This window comes from Mirounga leonina, unplaced genomic scaffold, assembly GCF_011800145.1.
Source record: "Mirounga leonina isolate KUSES-001 unplaced genomic scaffold, KU_Mleo_1.0 Mir_101595, whole genome shotgun sequence".
Taxonomy (NCBI): Eukaryota; Metazoa; Chordata; class Mammalia; order Carnivora; family Phocidae; genus Mirounga; species Mirounga leonina.
In genome coordinates this window covers 15,537,006-15,557,520 of record NW_023270158.1, presented here as the reverse complement: position 1 = coordinate 15,557,520, position 20,515 = coordinate 15,537,006, and the positions used below count along the sequence as shown (strand labels likewise).

General features: G+C 41.7%; 2 protein-coding genes across 3 annotated transcripts in view; one reads left to right on the top strand and one right to left on the bottom strand.

Annotated features, from left to right (window-relative positions):
* CUNHXorf21 (chromosome unknown CXorf21 homolog) overlaps positions 1–5,319 on the top strand; it is a 15,573-nt gene extending 10,254 nt beyond the window's left edge. For both annotated transcript variants that reach the window (XM_035001117.1, XM_035001127.1), the window contains one exon: positions 3,737–5,319. In XM_035001117.1, coding sequence (XP_034857008.1) covers positions 3,738–4,631 — 894 coding nt within the window. In that variant the 5' untranslated portion in view covers position 3,737 and the 3' untranslated portion in view covers positions 4,632–5,319. The remainder of the gene's footprint in view (positions 1–3,736) is intronic.
* An 11,835-nt stretch (positions 5,320–17,154) lies between these two features.
* Positions 17,155–18,163, bottom strand: LOC118004524 (voltage-dependent anion-selective channel protein 1-like). Its single transcript, XM_034995936.1, has 2 exons — positions 17,829–18,163; positions 17,155–17,736 (listed from the first exon to the last, which is right to left on the bottom strand). Exons 1-2 carry the CDS (start codon positions 18,096–18,098, stop codon positions 17,155–17,157), a joined length of 852 nt encoding a protein of 283 aa, XP_034851827.1. The 5' UTR covers positions 18,099–18,163.
* Between the last annotated feature and the right edge of the window lie 2,352 nt (positions 18,164–20,515).

The following is a 20,515-nucleotide window of genomic DNA, read 5'->3' as shown; positions in this document are numbered from 1 at the left end:
ATTTTTTATTGTTATGTTAATCACCATACATTACATCATTAGTTTTTGATGTAGTGTTCCATGATTCATTGTTTGTGCATAACACCCAGTGCTCCATGCAGAACGTGCCCTCTTTAATACCCATCACCAGGCTAACCCATCCTCCCACCCCCCTCCCCTCTAGAACCCTCAGTTTGTTTTTCAGAGTCCATCGTCTCTCGTGGTTCGTCTACCCCTCTGATTTCCCCTGCTTCATTCTTCCCCTCCTGCTACCTTCTTCTTTTTTCTTAACATATATTGCATTATTTGTTTCAGAGGTACAGATCTGTGATTCAACAGTCTTGCACAATTCACAGCGCTTACCAGAGCACATACCCTCCCCAGTGTCTATCACCCAGTCACCCCTCCCTCCCACCCCACCCCCCAGCAACCCTCAGTTTGTTTCCTGCGATTAAGAATTCCTCATATCAGTGAGGTCATATGATACATGTCTTTCTCTGATTGACTTATTTCGCTCAACATAATACCCTCCAGTTCCATCCACGTCGTTGCAAATGGCAAGATCTCATTCCTTTTGATGGCTGCATAATATTCCATTGTATATATATACCACCTCTTCTTTTTCCACTCATCTGTCGATGGACATCTTGGCTCTTTCCAAAGTTTGGCTATTGTGGACATTGCTGCTATAAACATCGGGGTGCACGTACCCTTTCGGATCCCTACTTTTGTATCTTTGGGGTAAATACCCAGTAGTGCAATTGCTGGATCATATGGTAGCTGTATTTTCAACTTTTTGAGGAACCTCCATACTGTTTTCCAGATTTATAGCCTCTTAGTTTTAATTGAAGTTTCATCAACTCTGTCCCCTTGAGAATATTGACAGTAGCTCATGTTCCCCCCCCGCCCCGCCCCCCGAACTGGCTCTTGGAGTTTTCCATGGTTCTTATTAAAAGTCAGTTTTCTCATCTCCAAAGACATTAACCCTTGGTCTCCCACTTTCTGGCTTCTGAAATGTTACTGCACTTGTCTCTTCTCCTGTTCTCACCTTTCTTATGAATATTAACATTTTAAATTAATCAGGATTTCTTCAGTCACTTCAGGGCTCCTTCCTCCTTGAGTGCTCCCCTCAATTCCAGCTATAGGGTCAGTTGTGCATATGGGGGGGGGGACGGGTTTGGTGGTCAACGTGTCATCATATTGGCATCCATGGAAACTTATTCACCCGGTCCCTGGGAAATAGTCTATAGATACGTCTGCAATCTTCCCACCCCCAACCTAGGTCTTCTCCAGGTTTGGAGGCTCTGGGTGTGTGAGCCAGCTTGATGAGGCAGCCTCAGGCCTGTCCACCTAAGCAATCCATGTGGCTGGCTCTCCTCCCACACCAGGCTGAGCAGGAGAGCATTTCCTTTGACTTCCTGCTTCCTCGGATTTTATGTGGGAGGTAGGGCACAGACCTCTCTTCTTGGCTTCTCAAACCTAGCTGGAGTCCTAGCACTTCCATCCACGGGGACTTCTATCCAGGAGTCTCTTGTTGATGTGTAAATACTATGCCCTAGATCCTTTAGGGCTCTGGATTCTCAAGTTTAAAAGCTCAAGTTACGTTTTCTCAAAAGCCCTTTTTCTAAAACGGAAATTTGCCAAGAGTTCTAGAAGCCCATTTAGGAACTCAGAAGTAAAGAGCCTCATTTTTGTTCTGGTTTTTTGGATGGTATTCTGAGACCTTGAAGGCCGAAGCCCCTAGCTGCAGCCTGGGTGGGGCGGCACAGGCGAGTCGTGAACTCTGTTGGACCTGTATGATAACGTCCTTTGCTCTGTCAACGATCTGCTTTTCAAGAATGTAAGAGCCGTCTTTTCATATTGATGTTCAGTTTGAGGGAAGAACTACCACTTAGAAAGTTTTCTCAGGAAACATTTTCATTATCCTAAGTGTGTCCGGCATACAAGAATCACCTCACAGATTTGTTGAAAACCTTTAATTTTGTGTCTTTATGGTATGTAACACTGAGTAGAAAATAGTAAATACTTAATTGATAAATTTACTGCATCTATCTCCAAATAGCTCTAAAAGAGAAAATCAACACTGAAAAATTACTCTTACACAATTAAAACAATTATACTATTTTTTTCTGTTTATAATATTACCTTTATACAATTAAAAATTCACTTGGGAAGTAATTGAATTTAGATGCTGAACTGTACAAATAGGACCCTTCTATTTAGATAAAATTATTTCCTAATTTGATTTTTCCTTTTTTTTTTGAACACTGGGTTTTTTTTTTTTTTAAGATGTTATTTGTGATAGAGAGAGACAGAGAGAGGGAGCGAGCACAAGCAGGGGAAACAGCAGGCAGAGGGAGAGGGAGAAGCAGACTCCCCTGCTGAGCAGGGAGCCCGACGCGGGGCTCCATCCCAGGACCCCGGGATCATGACCTGAGCCGAAGGCAGATGCTTAACTGACTGAGCCACCCAGGCGTCCCCTCATTTGACTTTCCAATTTCTGACTTAAGTTAATAGATGTGTTTGAAAAGCCTGGCCCTCAAAGCCAAAGACGAACAGGTGCCTGTTTCCAGCCTGTTCTAGCCCCTCCAGATTCCACGGACACCCGCTGAGGGGGAGGAGGGGAGGCCGGTGGCGCCACAGCCCCAGATCAGGAAAGCTCCCTGCTAGCTAGGGCAGAGGGAAAGCCATCTGCTGGGCACAGACACATTTCTAGGATGTTGTACAGTGAGAAGCGGGCCGGACAGAGCTGGGAAAGCCTCCCCGGCTGCAGAGGAAGGGAGGCTCCGTGGGCCTTCGTGGTGGGTTGGTAGTGAATTCTTTATCCTCCCTGCCATTGTTGATTATTTAATTCAAGCTCTTCACAACAATCTTTTGAGTCCCTCCAAAATGCAAACACTTGTGCCAGTCCCCAGGGATAAATGCGACGATGAGTAAGACACAGTTCTTACGTTCAGCAGAATTTGCCGTAAGTTCCTGTGATGTTTTTTCCACCCCCATAACCCACTAGTTACTTCCCCAATTTCCAGCTTCTCAGTCATTCCCCATTTTCTCTGGGGCAGAGAGCAAGCACTGCTGCCTGACACCCAATTCGTGTCTTTTCCAGCCCCTTCTACTTACGTTCGGCATCTTGGTACACGGTGAATAAGCCAAGCCACTATATTCTCTTTTAACTCTGTATGGCTGAAACTCCCACTCAGTCTTCACTTTAGCTGAAATGTCACTGTCCCTAGGATACATCCTGTGACTTCTCTGCCTTTGCCCCAGGCTGTGTTAGGGACTCTTCTGTGCTTCCTTAGTGTCCATCACTCTTCGAATCTTCAGTGATGTAATATTGGAATTGTCTGCACCCAATTTTTCTCCCATAGTAGAACCTTCTTGCGACACAACTCTGTTCTCTTTTTCTCTCTACCATAGGCCATAGTCCTGGTACACAGCATGCATATCATTATTAATGGCTTGGTAGATGAATGAAATCACCTGCTTTGTTGTCCTCTATTTTTTAAAAAAATTAAATGAGGGAGAGAGAGAGAGAGAAAAGAGCATGGGTCAGAGGGAGCAGGAGACTCCCCGCTGAGCAGAGAGCCCAACACGGGGCTCGATCCCAGGACCCTGGGATCATGACCTGAGCCGAAGGCAGAGGCTTAACCATCTGAGCCACCCGGGTGCCCCCCTTTATTTTGGCTATCACCAACTGCTCATTTTTACAATTCCAATCTTCATTTCCCCCATTGTTACTTATCAACTCTCTTTCCAGAATGCTGTCAGAAGGGTATCTCAGTGGACTTGCCTACCAGAAGGACATCCACTGGAGCTGTTCATCTTATAATGAGCAGGTGGCTGAGGAGAAGGAAGAAGAGACAAAATCTGTTACTCATTCCTACTGCTCGGTGGATGAAACCCAAGTCCGAAGTCTGTATGTGAGCTGCAAATCCTCGGACAAATTTATTTCTTCAGTGCATTCAAGAGAGAGCCAACACAGTAGAAATCCGAGAGCCACAATGCTGCAGACGAACCCCAACCCTGTGTTTGAAAGTCCCAACGTGGCTGCGGTCGAAATATGTAGAGACTCCAGCCGAGAGACCTACTTGGTCCCACCTTCCTGCCAAAGTATTTGCAAGAATTACAATGACTTACATATTGCAGGGGACCAGGTGATGGCTATTAATTCAGTGACAACAGAATTCCCCCCTCAGAGCAGTTTTGAATACGGCCCTTTGCTGAAATCATCTGAGATTCCTTTGCCCATGGAGGATTCCATTTCCCCTCAACCCAGCTACTTTCCCCAAAAACCTATCCAGCGGTATTCATCCTACTGGAGAATAACCAGCATCAAAGAGAAAAGCAGCCTGCAAATGCAGAAGCCTATGTCTAACGCAGTGCTGAATGAATACCTGGAGCAGAAGGTGGCCGAGTTATACCAGCAGTATATTATGGACACTGAGTTTCACGACAGTTCTCCCACCCAGATCCTGGCATCTGAACTCATCATGACAAGTGTGGATCAAATTAGTCTCCAAGTGTCTAGAGAAAAGAATCTGGAGACCTCCAAAGCCAAGGACATAGTCATTAACTGTCTATTACAGCTGGTATCAAGTGAAATCAGCACACCTAGTCTCCATATTTCTCAGTATAGCAACGTGAATCCATAGAGAGGATGCCTCTCAACTACTCCAAGCTAGAGCAACACTTTCTTCATTGATTCCGAGAATGTGCAGGAGTTGGGTGTGAAGCGCAGTCCAAAGCTAGAGAAGTAAAGGTTGGATGGAGGTCAGGTGTGAATTCAGAGGAAATCTTAACCATTACATGTGATGAAGGCGTGTGGAAAGAGGAGGCCTGAAATTAGTCTTTATGGTTGTTGTACAGCAACGAAGCAAAAATAAAACCGACCCAAAAAGAAAAGGTATGATTTAAAGGAGTACAGAAGTTTAAAAAGAAGCCAAGCCAAACAAGAACATACACCATGGGAAAACAAAAAGCCAAAGGTTTCAGGGTCAAGAGTTAATGTTTGTTAAGCAAATAAATTCCTCCAAGTTGTTTCTTCTTGAGAAGAATGGACTATAGAAGGGTGCTATGTTTGGGTAGAAAGACCGGTTTCCAACCGTTGTGAAATTCTATTTCTATTTCTTTTCTCCATTCTTTATCAGATCATTTAAAATATATTCTTTATAAACATTCGAAGAGTAGCAAATTGCAATTGTGGTTTTTTTTTTTATATTTTTTTAATGATTACTTAGCTATGGCCACTCTAACCTTCTAGTTCTGTTTACTAGTGAAGATGAAGTTTTCTAAATGGAAAGTATCACATCATGAATTTTTCTTTTTAAGATCTTATTTTTAAGTCCTCTCTCCACCCAACTTGGGGCTTGAACTTACAACCCTGAGACCAAGAGTCGCATGCTCCACCGACTGAGCCAGTCAGGTACCCCTCATATCGTGAATATTAAAATAATTCCTTTTATTTTGCTACATATGATTTTCTTGGTGGTACTAAGCTTCTAAAGAAGTTATGAATGTCAATTCCCCCCCCGCAATCATTTTTTTCCTCTACTTTCTCTTGACCCTTCTGGAGCCAGGAAGGGGTCTTCTGCATCCTCCAAACAAGGTTACAAGCCCTAGGGGACCATCATAGCAAATTCTGTCAACTCATGCCCTAGAATGGTAGCTTCATGAGCACCTCACTGCTCTACCCCATTCTTCTCGCTTAAGGGATGGCAAAACATGGCTCACTGGCCTTATCTAGTCTGCTGCCTATTTTTTAAAATTATGATATAATTGACATAACATTACATTAGTTTCAGGCGTATACCATGAGTTAATGTATCAATTGCAAAATGATCACCATAAATCTAGTTACACCCTTTTTGAACCCCCATGAGCTCAGAATTTCTTCTATCATTTAAAAATGGAAAAACCAGGGCACCTGGGTGGCTCAGTCATTAAGCAACTGCCTTTGGCTCAGGTCATGATCCCAGGGTCCTGGGATCAAGCCCCGCATCGGGCTCCCTGTTCCACAGGAAGCCTGCTTCTCCCTCTCCCACTCCCCCTGCTTGTGCTCCCTCTCTTGCTGTGTCTCTCTCTGTCAAATAAATAAAATCTTTAAAAAAAATAAAAATGGAAAAACCATCAAAAAGTATTTGACATGTGGACTTAAGATACTCAAATTCAGTGTCCATAAAATCAGGCTTTACTGTAATTCAGCCACACCCATTCATTTATGTATTGTCAATGGCTGCTTTCACACTCGAATGGCAGAGCTGGATAAACACGACAGAGAAAGTATGGCCCACAGGAGTCTGAAACACTATCTGTCCTCTTACGGACAAAGTTTGCCAACCATGCTCCCCAGTAGGGCCTTGCCCATACAATGGTTGCTGGACTTAATTGAGCTTCCTTGGGAAGGTGACGGAGATGAAGCCTGAGGCAATAGCTTCCTGGGGAGTGAGGAAACAGAAAAGGTTTCCACAGAGGTCTCAGGCCATCTCAGGAAGCTCTGGAGCTGGGATGGCCCTTCAAAATGGATCCAAATTGAAATTAGAGGGTTGGCTGTGGTTCTCCATCTTGGCCAGAAGGGGGCATAACTTGAGTTGAGGCAGTTCAGTTCAGGGCAACATTCTCCAAGTGGGAAGTAGTTGCTGGGGGAAGGAGAGCCTCATACGGAAGCAGTGATCCGGATGGAGCAAAACAGCATCTTCTACATTTGTCACTATTTTTATAAATTAAAGTTTTACAACATAATCTTGAGTAAGGAAACCTGGTTTTGAAATGATTATTCAGATATTTTATTCAGTTTTAAATTTACGGAAGTAATAGCTGCTCTTATTAATTGCTCGGTATGTGTCTGGCACCATGTTAAGTATTTTGCACGAATTATCTTACAGAATCCTCACCACCTATGAGGGCAAATGCCTATTATCCCTTTTTTCAGAGATGAGCCCGCTGGGCTCGGGGAAGTTAAGTAATTTGTGGTAGGGCTAACAGTGGGTGGTGTACTTGGATTTGAATCCAGTTTTATTGAAATTCAAAGTCCTGGTCCTTAAGTGCTACCACCTGCTCTCCTGTTGACCACCATGTTTTTTCTCATTAAAGACTGGTTTTCCTCTCCAAAGGAAAAGAACTCAATCCCTTCACCATCACGCTACATCATTTTTTTCTTCATTGTTTCGCTTGATTATATTTGCACGTCTTCATCCCCTCCCAAGAACATAAGCTTTGATTTACTCATTTGTTTCTCCAGGTCTCAAACACTATTTACACATAGTAGGCACCCAGTTAACGTATGTCAAATGGATACATCTGGTGGTCTAAGTGAGAAACCATCAGTATGAAAACCAACTACTTCTGACTAGAATCAAGTGCTATTGAGAGTTCCTCCTCAAGGAGAAAAATAACAATAAATGAGCTTAATTTCTTCTAACATGTTAGTATAATAAAGTACATTATAATGAAATATCATGGATATTTTTTTTGCTTATTTACTGAGAAATAACTCGTTACAAAAGAGACTGGTTTATCTTTTCCAGTGAGCCTTATTTTGATGCTATTTTGAGGGGGGGGTTGGAACAGTGCATTAAACACAGGTAGGGAAGACACATGTGTGCACACACAGGCAGGGGAGTAGGCCCTGTTCTCCGCCAGCTTACTAGATTGTTGGGGAGACCTAGTAAGTAACTAGGTGACAAGTGACAAAGCTCCTTATTAGGCAGCAAGTCGGCAAAGTGGCACAAACAGAAACACAATTATCAGTGATTGCAACTCAAGTGTGATATGGGCTAAAAGATGGGTTAGGAGGTGGTGGACAGTGGGGGAGCCCAGCGCAGATGCCAAAGGGAAGTGATGGTTTAGATGACTCTTGAAGAGCAAGACAGGATCTGGGTAGACGGATGGGAGGGGTGTTTCATGCAAACGCGTCAGTGTGTTTCATGCCACGGGGAGCTCCGAGTCCACAGCTACAATGGAAGCTGCATGAATGCACCAACGGCAGGATGCTAGTTTGCTACGGCTCACGTAACGAATGGCCACAGAATTAGTAGCTTAAAATAAAACAAACCTATTATCTTAGGGTTATGGAGGTCAAAAGTCCAAAATGATTCCCACTGGGCTAAAATCGACGTGTTGGTAAGGCTGAGTTCCTTCTGGAGGTTACAGGGGAAGAAATGGTTTGCTTACCCTTTACAGCTTCTCGAAGCTACCCACACGCCGGGGCTCCTGGCTGCACAACAAAGCGACCACGACCATCAATGGAACTTGGCCTGCCCTGCCCCTCCCGCTTCCCTCTTATAAGGACCCTTAGGACTCCATCGGGCCCACCTGGATAATTGAGGCTAACGTGCTCACCTTAAGATTCTTCAAGTAATCACATCTGCTAAGTTCCTTTTGCCTTGTACAGGAACATTCACAAGTTCCAGGCATCAAAATATGAATATTTACCAGGGCAAGAGGGTGGTGGTGGACAGTATTCTGTCTACCACAGAAAGGACCATTTTCCCCCTCCTGATTGTCAGAAATTTGCCTTTCCACTCTTAATTCTTATTCAAGATGAATAAGTCCATGTTTGCTTATATGTAAAATAGATGGTTTCCTTTTCTGCCTGTTGTCATCCCAGGCTGTATATTTTGATTTGTCCATATACATTAATCCACTTTTTCTTGTGCTCATTTTAGATATCCTTTTCTGGATTCTAATTCTATTTTTATCTTTCTTTTAAAATATGTTTATTCATTATAAACGTGGTATCGGCTTGTTCTAGAAAATCTGAATAACAGCAAAGCAGAAAGTTGTCCTCAGTCCCCAAATATTCAGGAAACGTTTTTGAATGAATTTATTGCCGGTCTTTTCTCCATGTACTTTTTAAAAATGGAACTATGATTAACATACAGTGTTATATTAGTTTTAGGTGTATAATATAACGAATCAACACCTCTATACATTGCTCAGTGCTCATCAAGATTCCATGTATTTTTTTTTTTCATTTCTCTGAGCAGGGTTCACATCTTTTTTTTTTTTTTAAGATTTTATTTATTTATTTGACAGAGAGAGACAAAGCGAGAGAGGGAACACAAGCAGGGGGAGTGGGGGAGGGAGAAGCAGGCTTTCCGCGGAGCAGGGAGCCCGATGCAGGACTCCATCCCAGGACCCTGGGACCATGACCTGAGCCGAAGGTAGACGCTTAACAACCGAGCCACACAGGCACCCCGATCACATCATCTTTGAAAAAAATATTGTATCTTTATTTGTTTCAATGACACTGTAACAGAGGGAGAAGTTCTAAAACTAGTAGATTTATAATGTTTGTCTGGGGAACAATCTTAGTTTTTCTTCCTCATATACTATTTGATAATGTCCAATATTTTGTGGACATTTTTGTCTGTTGTAGAACATTGGGCCAACAGACTCAGGAACTTGTCTGTATTAACAGTAAGGTCTCTCTCTCTCTGAGTTTTAACTGTTAACCTGAAGTTTGACATTCAAGAAATATGATTCAGATTATTTGCCTTTCTGAGGGCCTGTAACCTCCAGAAGGAACTCAGCCTTACCAACACGTCGATTTTAGCCCAGTGGGAATCATTTTGGACTTTTGACCTCCATAACCCTAAGATAATAGGTTTGTTTTATTTTAAGCTACTAATTCTGTGGCCATTCGTTACGTGAGCCGTAGCAAACTAGCATCCTGCCGTTGGTGCATTCATGCAGCTTCCATTGTAGCTGTGGACTCGGAGCTCCCCGTGGCATGAAACACACTGACGCGTTTGCATGAAACACCCCTCCCATCCGTCTACCCAGATCCTGTCTTGCTCTTCAAGAGTCATCTAAACCATCACTTCCCTTTGGCATCTGCGCTGGGCTCCCCCACTGTCCACCACCTCCTAACCCATCTTTTAGCCCATATCACACTTGAGTTGCAATCACTGATAATTGTGTTTCTGTTTGTGCCACTTTGCCGACTTGCTGCCTAATAAGGGGCTTTGTCACTTGTCACCTAGTTACTTGCTAGGTCTCCCCAACAATCTAGTAAGCTGGCGGAGAACAGGGCCTACTCCCCTGTGTGTGTTTCACTTGTAATACTCATTGACACATAAAATTAACCATCAGAAAGGCAAATATGCCATTAGACAAAATTATGTGTTACTACTATTTCACTTGTCTATCCTGATAATCACCTGCCAGACTTTCATTTACTCACTTTAAAGTCAAAGAAATCCAACTAATATTTATTCAGCACGAACTATTATACAAAGATGAGGTTGTCCCGGTCCCTGTTTAAAGAGCTTATTAATGTGGTACAAAATGTAGCAAACAATGCACACTAGTGTGGTAAGACATGGGCAATGACTATTTGAGATATGCTGAATAATTTTCCTTTCAATTTATCCCAGTTCAACATCTGCAGTCCTAGCCCATATCTTGTTTTATTTATTTTCTTACTTTTTGACCCTCAGCCCCTATTAGAGGGCTATGACTAGAAACTTCTTTACTAAGCACACTGAGAAGCAGGAAAGGGGTAGGGATGGGGTACCTTCAGTATGGACTTGAGTAATCAAGCCTGGCTTTGACTTTGACTTGGTCTTAATCTCAGAGTTGGCATGATGTGTGGCTAAGGCACATTTGGTACTGAAACCTCTCCCCTCCTTTGCACAACACTGATTTCTGTCTTCCTGTCTTTCCTTCCTTCCTTCTTTTCTTTCTTTCTCTTTCTTTTTCTTTCTTTCTTTCTTTCTTTCTTTCTTTCTTTCTTTCTTTCTTTCTTTCTTTCTTTCTTTCTTTCTTCTTTCTTTCTTTCTTTCTTTCGAGTGTGAATGTGAGCAGGGGGTGGGGAGTGATAGAGGGAGAGAGAGAATCTTAAGCAGGCTCCGAAGTCAGCATGGAGCCAGATGCGGGGCTCAATCTCACCACCCTGAGATGACCTGAGCTGAAATCAAGAGTCAGAAACTTAATGGACTGAACCACCCAGGTGCCCCCCTTCATTTTCTTTCTTGTTCTTTCCCGTTCCTCCCATCCTTCTGCTTCCCTCCCCTGCTCCATTCCTTTCTTTCCTTTTCTTCTGTGTCTTTTCTCCCTCCTCCTTCCTTTCCTTCCCTACTTTTCTTCTCCCTCTCTCTCTTTTGTTATTTATTTGGTAAAATGCAAATTTCTGAAATTTCAAATACATCCCTCTGATTTGATGAAATGCTAATGAATAAGAACATTGCACATTGCACAAAAGAAGTTCAAAGAGAGAAAACTCCTTACTTCAGCACCCCCTTGTCTTCTGATTTCCCAAAGAGCAAGTCTCATAGTACTCTACACTTAAACAAAGGTATAGATCAGTATTTTTAGGCACATGGTATTCTACTATCTTGTCCTGGCTTTTGTCACTTAACGATACAACTTTCCATAGGAAGGAGGACTGTAAAAGGTTTGTCACACACACTCTGTGAGGAGGATGCTCTGAGACCCCATCCCACTCCAGCTTCCGCTGGGATGGGAAATATGGAGACCTACACACGCAAATGTCAATACAGAAGAAACACTTAACACTATCTATTACTCCTTGTAAGCTGTATCTCTTCCAGGGGGAAGAATATCCTCACCAAATAAATGAGACTCTTATTGTTTTTTAGGCATCCAGTGTTTTGTTTTGTTTTGTTTTTATTTGACAGAGAGAGAGACACAGTGAGAGCAGGAACACAAGCAGGGGGAGGGTCAGAGAGAGAGGCAGACTCTCCAATGAGCCGGGAGCCCGACGCGGGACTCGATCCCAGGACCTGGGATCATGACCTGAGCCGAAGGCAGACGCTCAACGACTGAGCCACCCGGGCGCCCTAGGCATCCAGTGTTATGTGGAGCATAATTCAGTTGAAGCACATGGTCTTACACTGAAAAGGACTCTATAAGTCACTCATTTGTCATAAGTCTCCTGCCATACCAACACTGGTCCATCAACAAACTTCTCATCTATGGATCACAGATTGTAGACTGTCTTTTCATCTAGTTCTCATTTCTGTGTCTTGTCCACAGGATACTGTGATGGTTCATTTCATGTGTCAACTAGACTGGATGTGTCTGTGAGGGCATTTGGGCATGACAGAAGCATTCGAATCAGTAGACTGAGTAAAACAGATTGCCTCCCTTATGCGTATGGCCCTCAGCCAATCAGCTGAAGGCCTGAATAGAACAAAAAGTTGACCCTCCCCCAGGTAACAGAGAATTTCTCCTGCTTGATGGCCATTGAACAGGGACATTTGGCTTTTCCTGCCCTCAGACTCAAACTGAAACATGGCTCTTCCTGGGTCTCCAGCCTGCCAGCCCCCTGAGAGCCTTGGGTCTCCTGCTTCCCAGGCTTTCAGATTCAGGCCGGAACCACACACTGGCCCTCCTGGCTCTCCGGCTATCTGACTGCAGATCCTGGGACTTGTCAGCCACCCTAATTGCATGAGTCAATTCCTTATAATAAATTTTTTTTTCTTTTCAAATTTTTTATTTAAATTCTAGTTAACATACAGTGCAATATCGGTTTCAGTGCTCATCACAAGGGCCCTCCTTAATACCCATCACCCATCTAGCCCATTCCCCACCCATCAACCCTCAGTTTGTTCTTTATCTTTAAGAGTCCCTTATGCTTTGTTTCCCTCTCCCCCCCCAAATGATCATCTGTTTTGTTTCTTAAATTCCACATATGAGTGAGATCATATGGTACTTGTCTTTGACTGACTTATTTCGCTTAGCATCATACTCTCTAGCAAGACTAAACTAGAATGTCTAGGGGTGATACAACTATTAAGAAGGATAAGGATATGATTAGTTTAGAGGTCAAGATCGTGGTTACTTTTGGAAGGAAGAGGAGGCTGTGATTAGGGTGGAACACAGGAGTGACTTCCACAGTGTCTGGCAAATTTCTATTTCTTTGCTTGAATCAGGATTTAAATAAAGTCAATATATTGCAATTGGCTGATATGTTTCAAGTGTCTTTCAACCTTCATCCTTGTTTAGTTGTTTTCCTTACAGTTTGGAAACTAACTTGGTCACTTTACTCTTAGATTTTGCTGACTGCATTCCCAGAGTATTTTTCTGTCCCCTGTATTTCTTTTAAATTATTAGTTAGATCTAGAGGCTTAATCAGTTGCAGGATTTTTTGTTTTCAAGAAGAATTCACGGGTAGTGTTGTGTCCTTCCACGAGAAGGCACATAATGGTTGGTTGCCTAACATTTTTATCTGAGATAATATCCTTCCAACTGCTAAAAAGCAAGTATTACAATCTTTAAAAAATATCGAAAAAGTATATTTTCCAGATGATATCTTTGACTCGATTTTTCAATAAGTATTTTTACAAGAGAAACTGAGTCCAGTACATTGTCTCTACCTATGATACTTGGGAATGTTTTGCCAAATTTCAATGCTACAAAATTAAAGCCTTCTTGATTTTATGCTGATAAAGATAATAAATTTATCCAGTTAAAAACTAGAGCTCCACCAAAGGATTTTTTCCACAAGTTGAGATATTCCAAAGCCCAAAAATAGAATATCAAAATTAAATCTTGCATACTATTTGTGCTATTGTCATTCCATTTGTTTAGTTCCTCCTTTTTTTTTTTTTTCAAAGATAAATTTCCAGTCTTCCTTTTTGCAATTTTCATCTAGGAGCTCCAATGGTTTCCAATGGAAAAACCACTGCATTTTGAATGAAATGCAACCACATTTGAGAGGGCTAATTTACATAAAAGTTCAATATTAATGAAGATACTTAGGTTGATTTACAAAGGAGTTTTTCAAAAGTGCCAGCATTTCTACAATCTGATTGATGATAGGAAGCAGAGAAAACTCATGTTACCATGTTAAAGTATTTTTAGTTTTCAATGTCAGCTTTATTACATTTTATAGTTCACTTATCCTGTGTCTTTATTAAAATACTTAAAAGTATTTACAACTTTCATTTCAGTTGGTAGAATATTACTCCTTATTTGGATGCAATTCGGAATTTTGTGTTCACTATGATCTATTCTGAATATCTTTTTGTTTTATAGGTTTCTTAATTTAGTGAAAAACACTGTTCTTACCATGATGCTCTGCTCTACCAAAATTAGCCATTATTTTATCCTATAAAAGTAAAAACTTTGTCTTCAAAGTTTAACTTTTTAATTGATTTGTAATACCATTGATACTAATGTCAGATGTTTTATCTTCAACAGAATTAGCACTCCAAGCTTTACTTTAATTGCATAAATTGAATGGAAAAAAATGAACGATTCTTGGAATTAACCGATTTTCTACTTGAAGCATCCGGGGTCATTTCACTTCCAAGAAATTCCTCCTCTGTTCATGGTACAAGCATATTTATAATGCTTACATTAGCTTTTTTATACATGCACAAGAAAATCTGGAACTGAAAATTAGTAAAATTAATTTAGAATGGGTATTTGATCTCATTGAAAAGTGATATGTCACGTTCCTTCGATCTTTTGCAGGTAGTCTTAAATAACTATAAAACTTTGTAGTAGATGCTGATGCCTCTTCAGCAGATTTCTATTTCCATGCAGTCAGTAATACTTTCGTGATCCCCATGGTTGATGACAAATGTTTCTTCTAAAGTTACACATTTACCATTTCTGCCTGAGTAATGAAAATCCAGTTCTTATTAATTTTTTTTAAAGACTTTTATTTATTATTTATGAGAGAGAGAGAGCAAGAGAGCATAAGCAGGGGGAGCAGCAGAGGGAGAGGGAGAAGCAGGCTCCCCACTGAGCAGGGAGCCCGATGCGGGGCTCGATCCCAGGACCCTGGGATCATGACCTGAGCTGAAGGCAGATGCTTAACCACTGAGTCGCCCAGGTGCTCCGAAAATCTAGTTCTTAATTACACTTAATATTCTTCCTTTTTTATATACAAAATGGTTTATTACAAAATAAGACATTACCATATGATAAAATAAATAAATGGTAGTAGATTCACAGTATTCAATAAATGACAAAACTACGTAGCAAGAGTGTTAAGACTTGGGAGACTTCTCTGCCTCTTTTTCCTGTACATGTTTCATATAAACCTCAATGATAATTTTCTACATTTCCCACTGACCTCCCTGTCAGCCTGGTGGCACCGTGTGGGTGTATTTATGAGTTTCTCTTGGGTGCACACCTAAGAGTTGAATTGCTGGGTCATAGGCTACATGAATTTTCAAAGTAAGGAGATAAATCCATTCTCTGCAGCGATATGTAAGACATCTTGTCAATTCCTACCCTTGACAAATCTTGACTTCATTTCAGTTTGCATGAGATTGAGATGATCTCTTCTGGGTTTGGTGTTTGCTTGAAAGGAAGATTTTAAATTATTTTAAATCTTTAATTCCTATAATATTAGCAAGACAATTCAAGCTTACAATACTGTTCTCAAGTCAATTCTGTTTTGTTTTTTTTTTCCCTAGGAATTTGTCCACTTTTGCCTAATTCATTACAATGTGTATACCTCACACTCATTATCTTTCTCATCTCTGTTTTATCTGGGTTAGGTTCCTCTTTTTCATTTATCATTTTTATTTTGGGTCCTCCTCTCTCTTTCTTGAATCTTGCTGGAAGTATGTCTACTTTGTAATGTTTTTTCTCCCCGAAGGATCAATTTTTGTCTTTGTTGTTCTTCTGTGTTTTCTCTCATTGATTTACACTCTATTTTTATTCTTTCTTTAGGTTTAATCTATTTTTTTTCAAACGTCTAATTAATTTGCAGCTTTTCTTTCTCTGAGAGAAGTAATTTTTTTGAGAGAGAACGCATGTGTATGCGTGCTTGAATGTGGGGTGGAGGGAGGGGCAGAGGAAGAGGAGAAAGAGAATCTCAAGCAGACTCTGCCTTAAGCACAGAGCCAGACTTGGGGCTCCACCATGACCTGAGTCGAAATCAAGAGTCGGGCGCTTAAACTGACTGAGCCACCCAGGTGCCCATCTAAGAGAAGTATTTAAGGCTATAAGATTTCCTTTATGGCATGACTTTTGCTATATTCCTTAAGTTCTGACATGCAGTATTTTTATAATTTATTTTTAGACATGATTTTCATTATGACTTATTTAGCAGTGTGTTTTTAAAATTTCTGAAAATACGGATGTCATTCATCATGAACGATCAGACATCTTACCCTACTTATGAGCCAACAAGGTAACCTATCTTTATTTCATGGATGATGACAGAAGATTTGACGCCTGGGTCAGAGACAAAGGATGTTTTTACGCACAGCATGATCAGTAGCCAGCATATCAGCCCTCATAGGCGGGGTCCCCAAGCCCCAACTGTTCCAGGGTGATGCAAAAGGAGCCAGATAGTACCTGGATTTGCAGCGAGTTGTGTTGCAGGAGAGGAACTCTAAGGAACACAAATTTTTTTTTTTTTTGAGGTTTCAATATTGTATTCAAGTTTTACTTTAAGTGATGTTAATTACAGCATCTCAAGGGGAGGATCTAATTCCACACAAAATGGAAGACTCTAAAATGTACCCATTAAACGGCTAAAAAATAAACCAAGTGGTGAGAATAGAACAAGTCCAATTTAGATTCTGAGTGTTGTCACAATGTGATTACAGTCACAGAGACTCTTCCCAGCTCAGAGCTGGGACTTTGAGAAGCTATTTCATACTCTGGTGCAGGGGCAGAAAACCACAACATGAGAGGGAATTAAGTCCTGACTTACTGGCTTCATCACATCCATCTTCTCTACCCCAAAATGGCACAAAAGAAACAGCTACCACACCCGGCAGACTACTTTTGGTGTAAAAGAGGTGATGGACTGGGGTGGAAACAGGTCAGGAAAATGTGTCTAAAAAAGGCTCTTTCACACCATCAGTGAGTCTCTCCTTCCTTCGGGTAGGAAACCCAGTTCAATTCTCAGGAAGTCATAATTTCATTCATGTACTCCATACCAATTAACAAAGTGCCTATAAATTATCAGCTTCCATTTGCAGCCATTTCTAGATAAAAAAGAAACCTGAACTCTCTGGAGAGGCCACCAAGCTCCCCCCAAGTCTACAGCTGAAAGGACTTTTCGTGGACTTGGGTTTCTTCTGTACCTCTGAAAGGGTAACACCTTAATCATCTTTAACCTGGAGGTCTAACATGATACTTAGCAACACTTGCATCCCAGACATACAACATTAAAAGTTACACTAAATTCTGAAGGTAGCTATGCTCAGCATAGTTTAAAATTAAACGACTGTACAGTATTCATTTATGCCTGAAATTCCATCCTAGACCAAGCTTGTGGCCGCCAGCATTGACATTCTTGCCACCCAGCAGAGCTGATAGGGTCAGGTTGATACCTGGCTTTAGGGTCTGAGTGTATCCTAAACCTATCAGGCTGGAGTTGTTCACTTTAGCCGAGAAGCAGGCGTCAGGGGCGATCTGATACTTGGCCGCTATTCCAAAGCGAGTGTTACTATTTCCTGCTGTCCAGGCCAGATTGACAGCGGTCTCTAACTTCTTGTTCACCTGATAAATGGAGCCACCAAATTCTGTTCCATCATTTACGTTAGTGTGGAGCTGGAATTCGTCAGTCTTGTAGCCAGCCGCAAAGTTGCTCTGGGTCACTCGAGACTCTGCAGTCTCAAAATTCATCTGGTGGCCTGCCAGCCAGCCTTCATACCCCAGCACCACAGCACCCCGGACTGAAGGACCGGCAATGTCGAAATCCACGTCACAGCCCAGGTTGATGTGCTCCCACTTATACCCTGTCTTGATTTTAGCATTTTTTCCCCCAGTGTCTGGTGAGAAGGATGAATCAAAGGTCAGCTTCAGTCCACGTGCAAGCTGAACGGAAAAGAAATTTGCCAGGTTTAGTCAAAAGGCAGGGAAACAGAGGTCAATGAATAAAACTGTGTCTCTTCCCGGGTGACCATTACCTGATCTTCCACAGTGATCTCTGTGCCTAGTGTGTTGTCAGTGTTCCATTTCTCTGTAAACGTCAGACCATATTCGGTCCATCTGTACTTGGTTTCCAGACTGCCTGTCACTTTGGTGGTCTCAGTGTTGGCTGAACCTGAGCTTGTCAATTCCTGTCCATTCTCAGATTTTGTTTTCAAGTCAAGTGTTATTAAGCCAAATCCATAACCCTTGGTGAAGACATCCCTGGCAGACTTGCCAAGATCAGCATATGTGGGAGGCACAGCCATCTTCTGCTCAGGGGCGGTGGCAGCGGGCTCAGCGGCTGCTACCGCGGGGGCTGCAGCGAGAGCGACGGAGGAACACAAATCTTTTATACTGTAGAGGAAGCATACCTGCCCTTTGCTCTGAAGGAAGACTCTGTCTCTGAGTCTACCAAGCCTGTTGGCTATACACACATCCTCGAAAAGACAGCCCAGCAAAAAGTGAGTCAGTGTCTCTGCTTGCAAGACTTGCAGAAATGAGACCCATGGGAAACTGACTCCCAATAGTGAATAGATTTGTTAATTACATGTTTGCAGTCTTTCTAATTTAATTGACTTGTAGTCAGAGAAAATAGTCTGCAAGATACCTATGCTTTGAAAACTGTTCAAGTTCATTTGGTGACCCAGTATATGATCCAGTTTTTTAACTGCCTTATTTACAAAATATGTTGTTAAGAAGAACACGTATTCCCAAGCTTTTGAATGTAAAATTCTCTACAGGCCTATTAGATCAAAATTCTTCATTGTGTTGTTCAGATCTTCAATCCCCTTCCTGAATTTTGTCTCCCTAATCTATGGATAATTGAAAGAGCTGTATTTAAATTTCCCACCATGATGGTATCAATTTCTCTTTTTTGTTCTTGTAATTCTATCAATTTTAACCCTACATATTTTGAGGTTATTTTGTTAGATTCATCCGTCATTACAATTTCGATATCTTCTTAGCAAAACGAATCTTTATCATTGTGTACGGACCTTCCCTGACCCTAAGAGTGCTTTGTTTTTAAAAATTTATTTTGTCTGATACTAACATAGACACTAGGTTTCTCCCCTCCCCCCACGTTTTTTTAGGTTTCTTTTGGTTAGTATTTGCCTGAGATGACTACTTCCATCCATTTACTTTCAACCTCTGCATATCCTTGATGCTTTCCATGTGGCTCTCATAAAGATATTTTGTATTATGTTTCTTATTCTGATTTTTCAAACAATTGTTCTTTGTGTTGTAATATTTCTTTCTGCTTAAGATGGAATCTTTTGAAATGATCTTTTTCTGTGAAATAGCCCTGCTCGGGCGCCTGGGTGGCTCAGTTGGTTAAGCGACTGCTTTCGGCTCAGGTCATGATCCTGGAGTCCCGGGATCGAGTCCCGCATCGGGCTCCCTGCTCGACAGGGAGTCTGCTTCTCCCTCTGACCCTCCCCCCTCTCATGTGCTCTCTCTCTCTCATTCTCTCTGTCTCAAATAAATAAAATCTTTAAAAAAAAAAAAAAATAGTCCTGCTCTTCAGATACCTTGATGTACCGGCCTGTGGACTCCTATTTCTCGCAATATGGGCTACTTTTTCTGGCAGTGGCTATGGGGAAGGGGTCAGAGGCCAGACCTCACTCTGTGTTCACTTGAATAAGTTCAGAGATTCACTACGGGGGGTGGGGGATAAGCCCCCTAGAGTGGGGAACTTCTCATGGAATCACTCCCCACTCCACCACGTTATTTCTTCACGATGAAGCTCTACCTTCCGTAACTCCGTCCCCTGCAACTGTGCAACATTTGGAGAAGGCACCTGCCCCACAGGCTGGGGGTGAAGCGGGAAGGTGAGGGCTGGAGATCAGTCCGTCTGCACCTATCTTTCTCCCATCCTCAGCGTTGTCCGCTCACTGCCCTGATTTAACTGCTGAGAACCCCCATACCCAGACCTTGATATTCTCTCTCGGAGAGCGATCTTGGCCGAGGGAGCCAGGTGTCCTAGTTCAGCAGCTTGGTTGATACTGAAGCTAGAACTTGGAGTTATTTTGTAGAATAATCTGACATATATAATCACTGTTATTTATTCACGGTCTCTCTGCTGTTGAGAGTGTTCGAAATATTCAAACTGCTGTAAGGTATTTAAAGTGTTCAAAAGAATCAGTTACACCAAATTTCTTATGGAGACTTGAACCATTTGGGAAAACTTAATTAGGGCAGCATTTAATCTCAACGTGTTTAAGAAAAAATGACTTTCCTACTTTTTTTTTTTCCACTAGACATGTATGTTTGATGAACTGAACATTAAGGCCAAGCGCAGGTGGGGATGATTTTCTATGTACAAAAGTTTCTCAAGCTTTAAAGACTCCATTAACAAATGGAAGTACATTTAGTTGTATAAATATTGTAAAAGGTTAGAGGAGCTCAGTGACCAAAAATGCAAATTGAGGCAACAATAAGAGACCATCATTTATCAATCACATTAGAAAAAGAAAGCTTGGTCAGGATTCTTAGTTTTGGGAAGTGTGCAATGGATGAATGCTTGAAAGGAATCTTACATCATGGAAGGAAAATACATTGGTGCAAAACTTTAGGAAATGATATGAAATAAGTATTCAGAGTGAAACATGTTGATGATGCAATTTTGTTTCTGGGAATGTACCCTGAAGAAACAGTTCTAAACATATATATATATATATATATA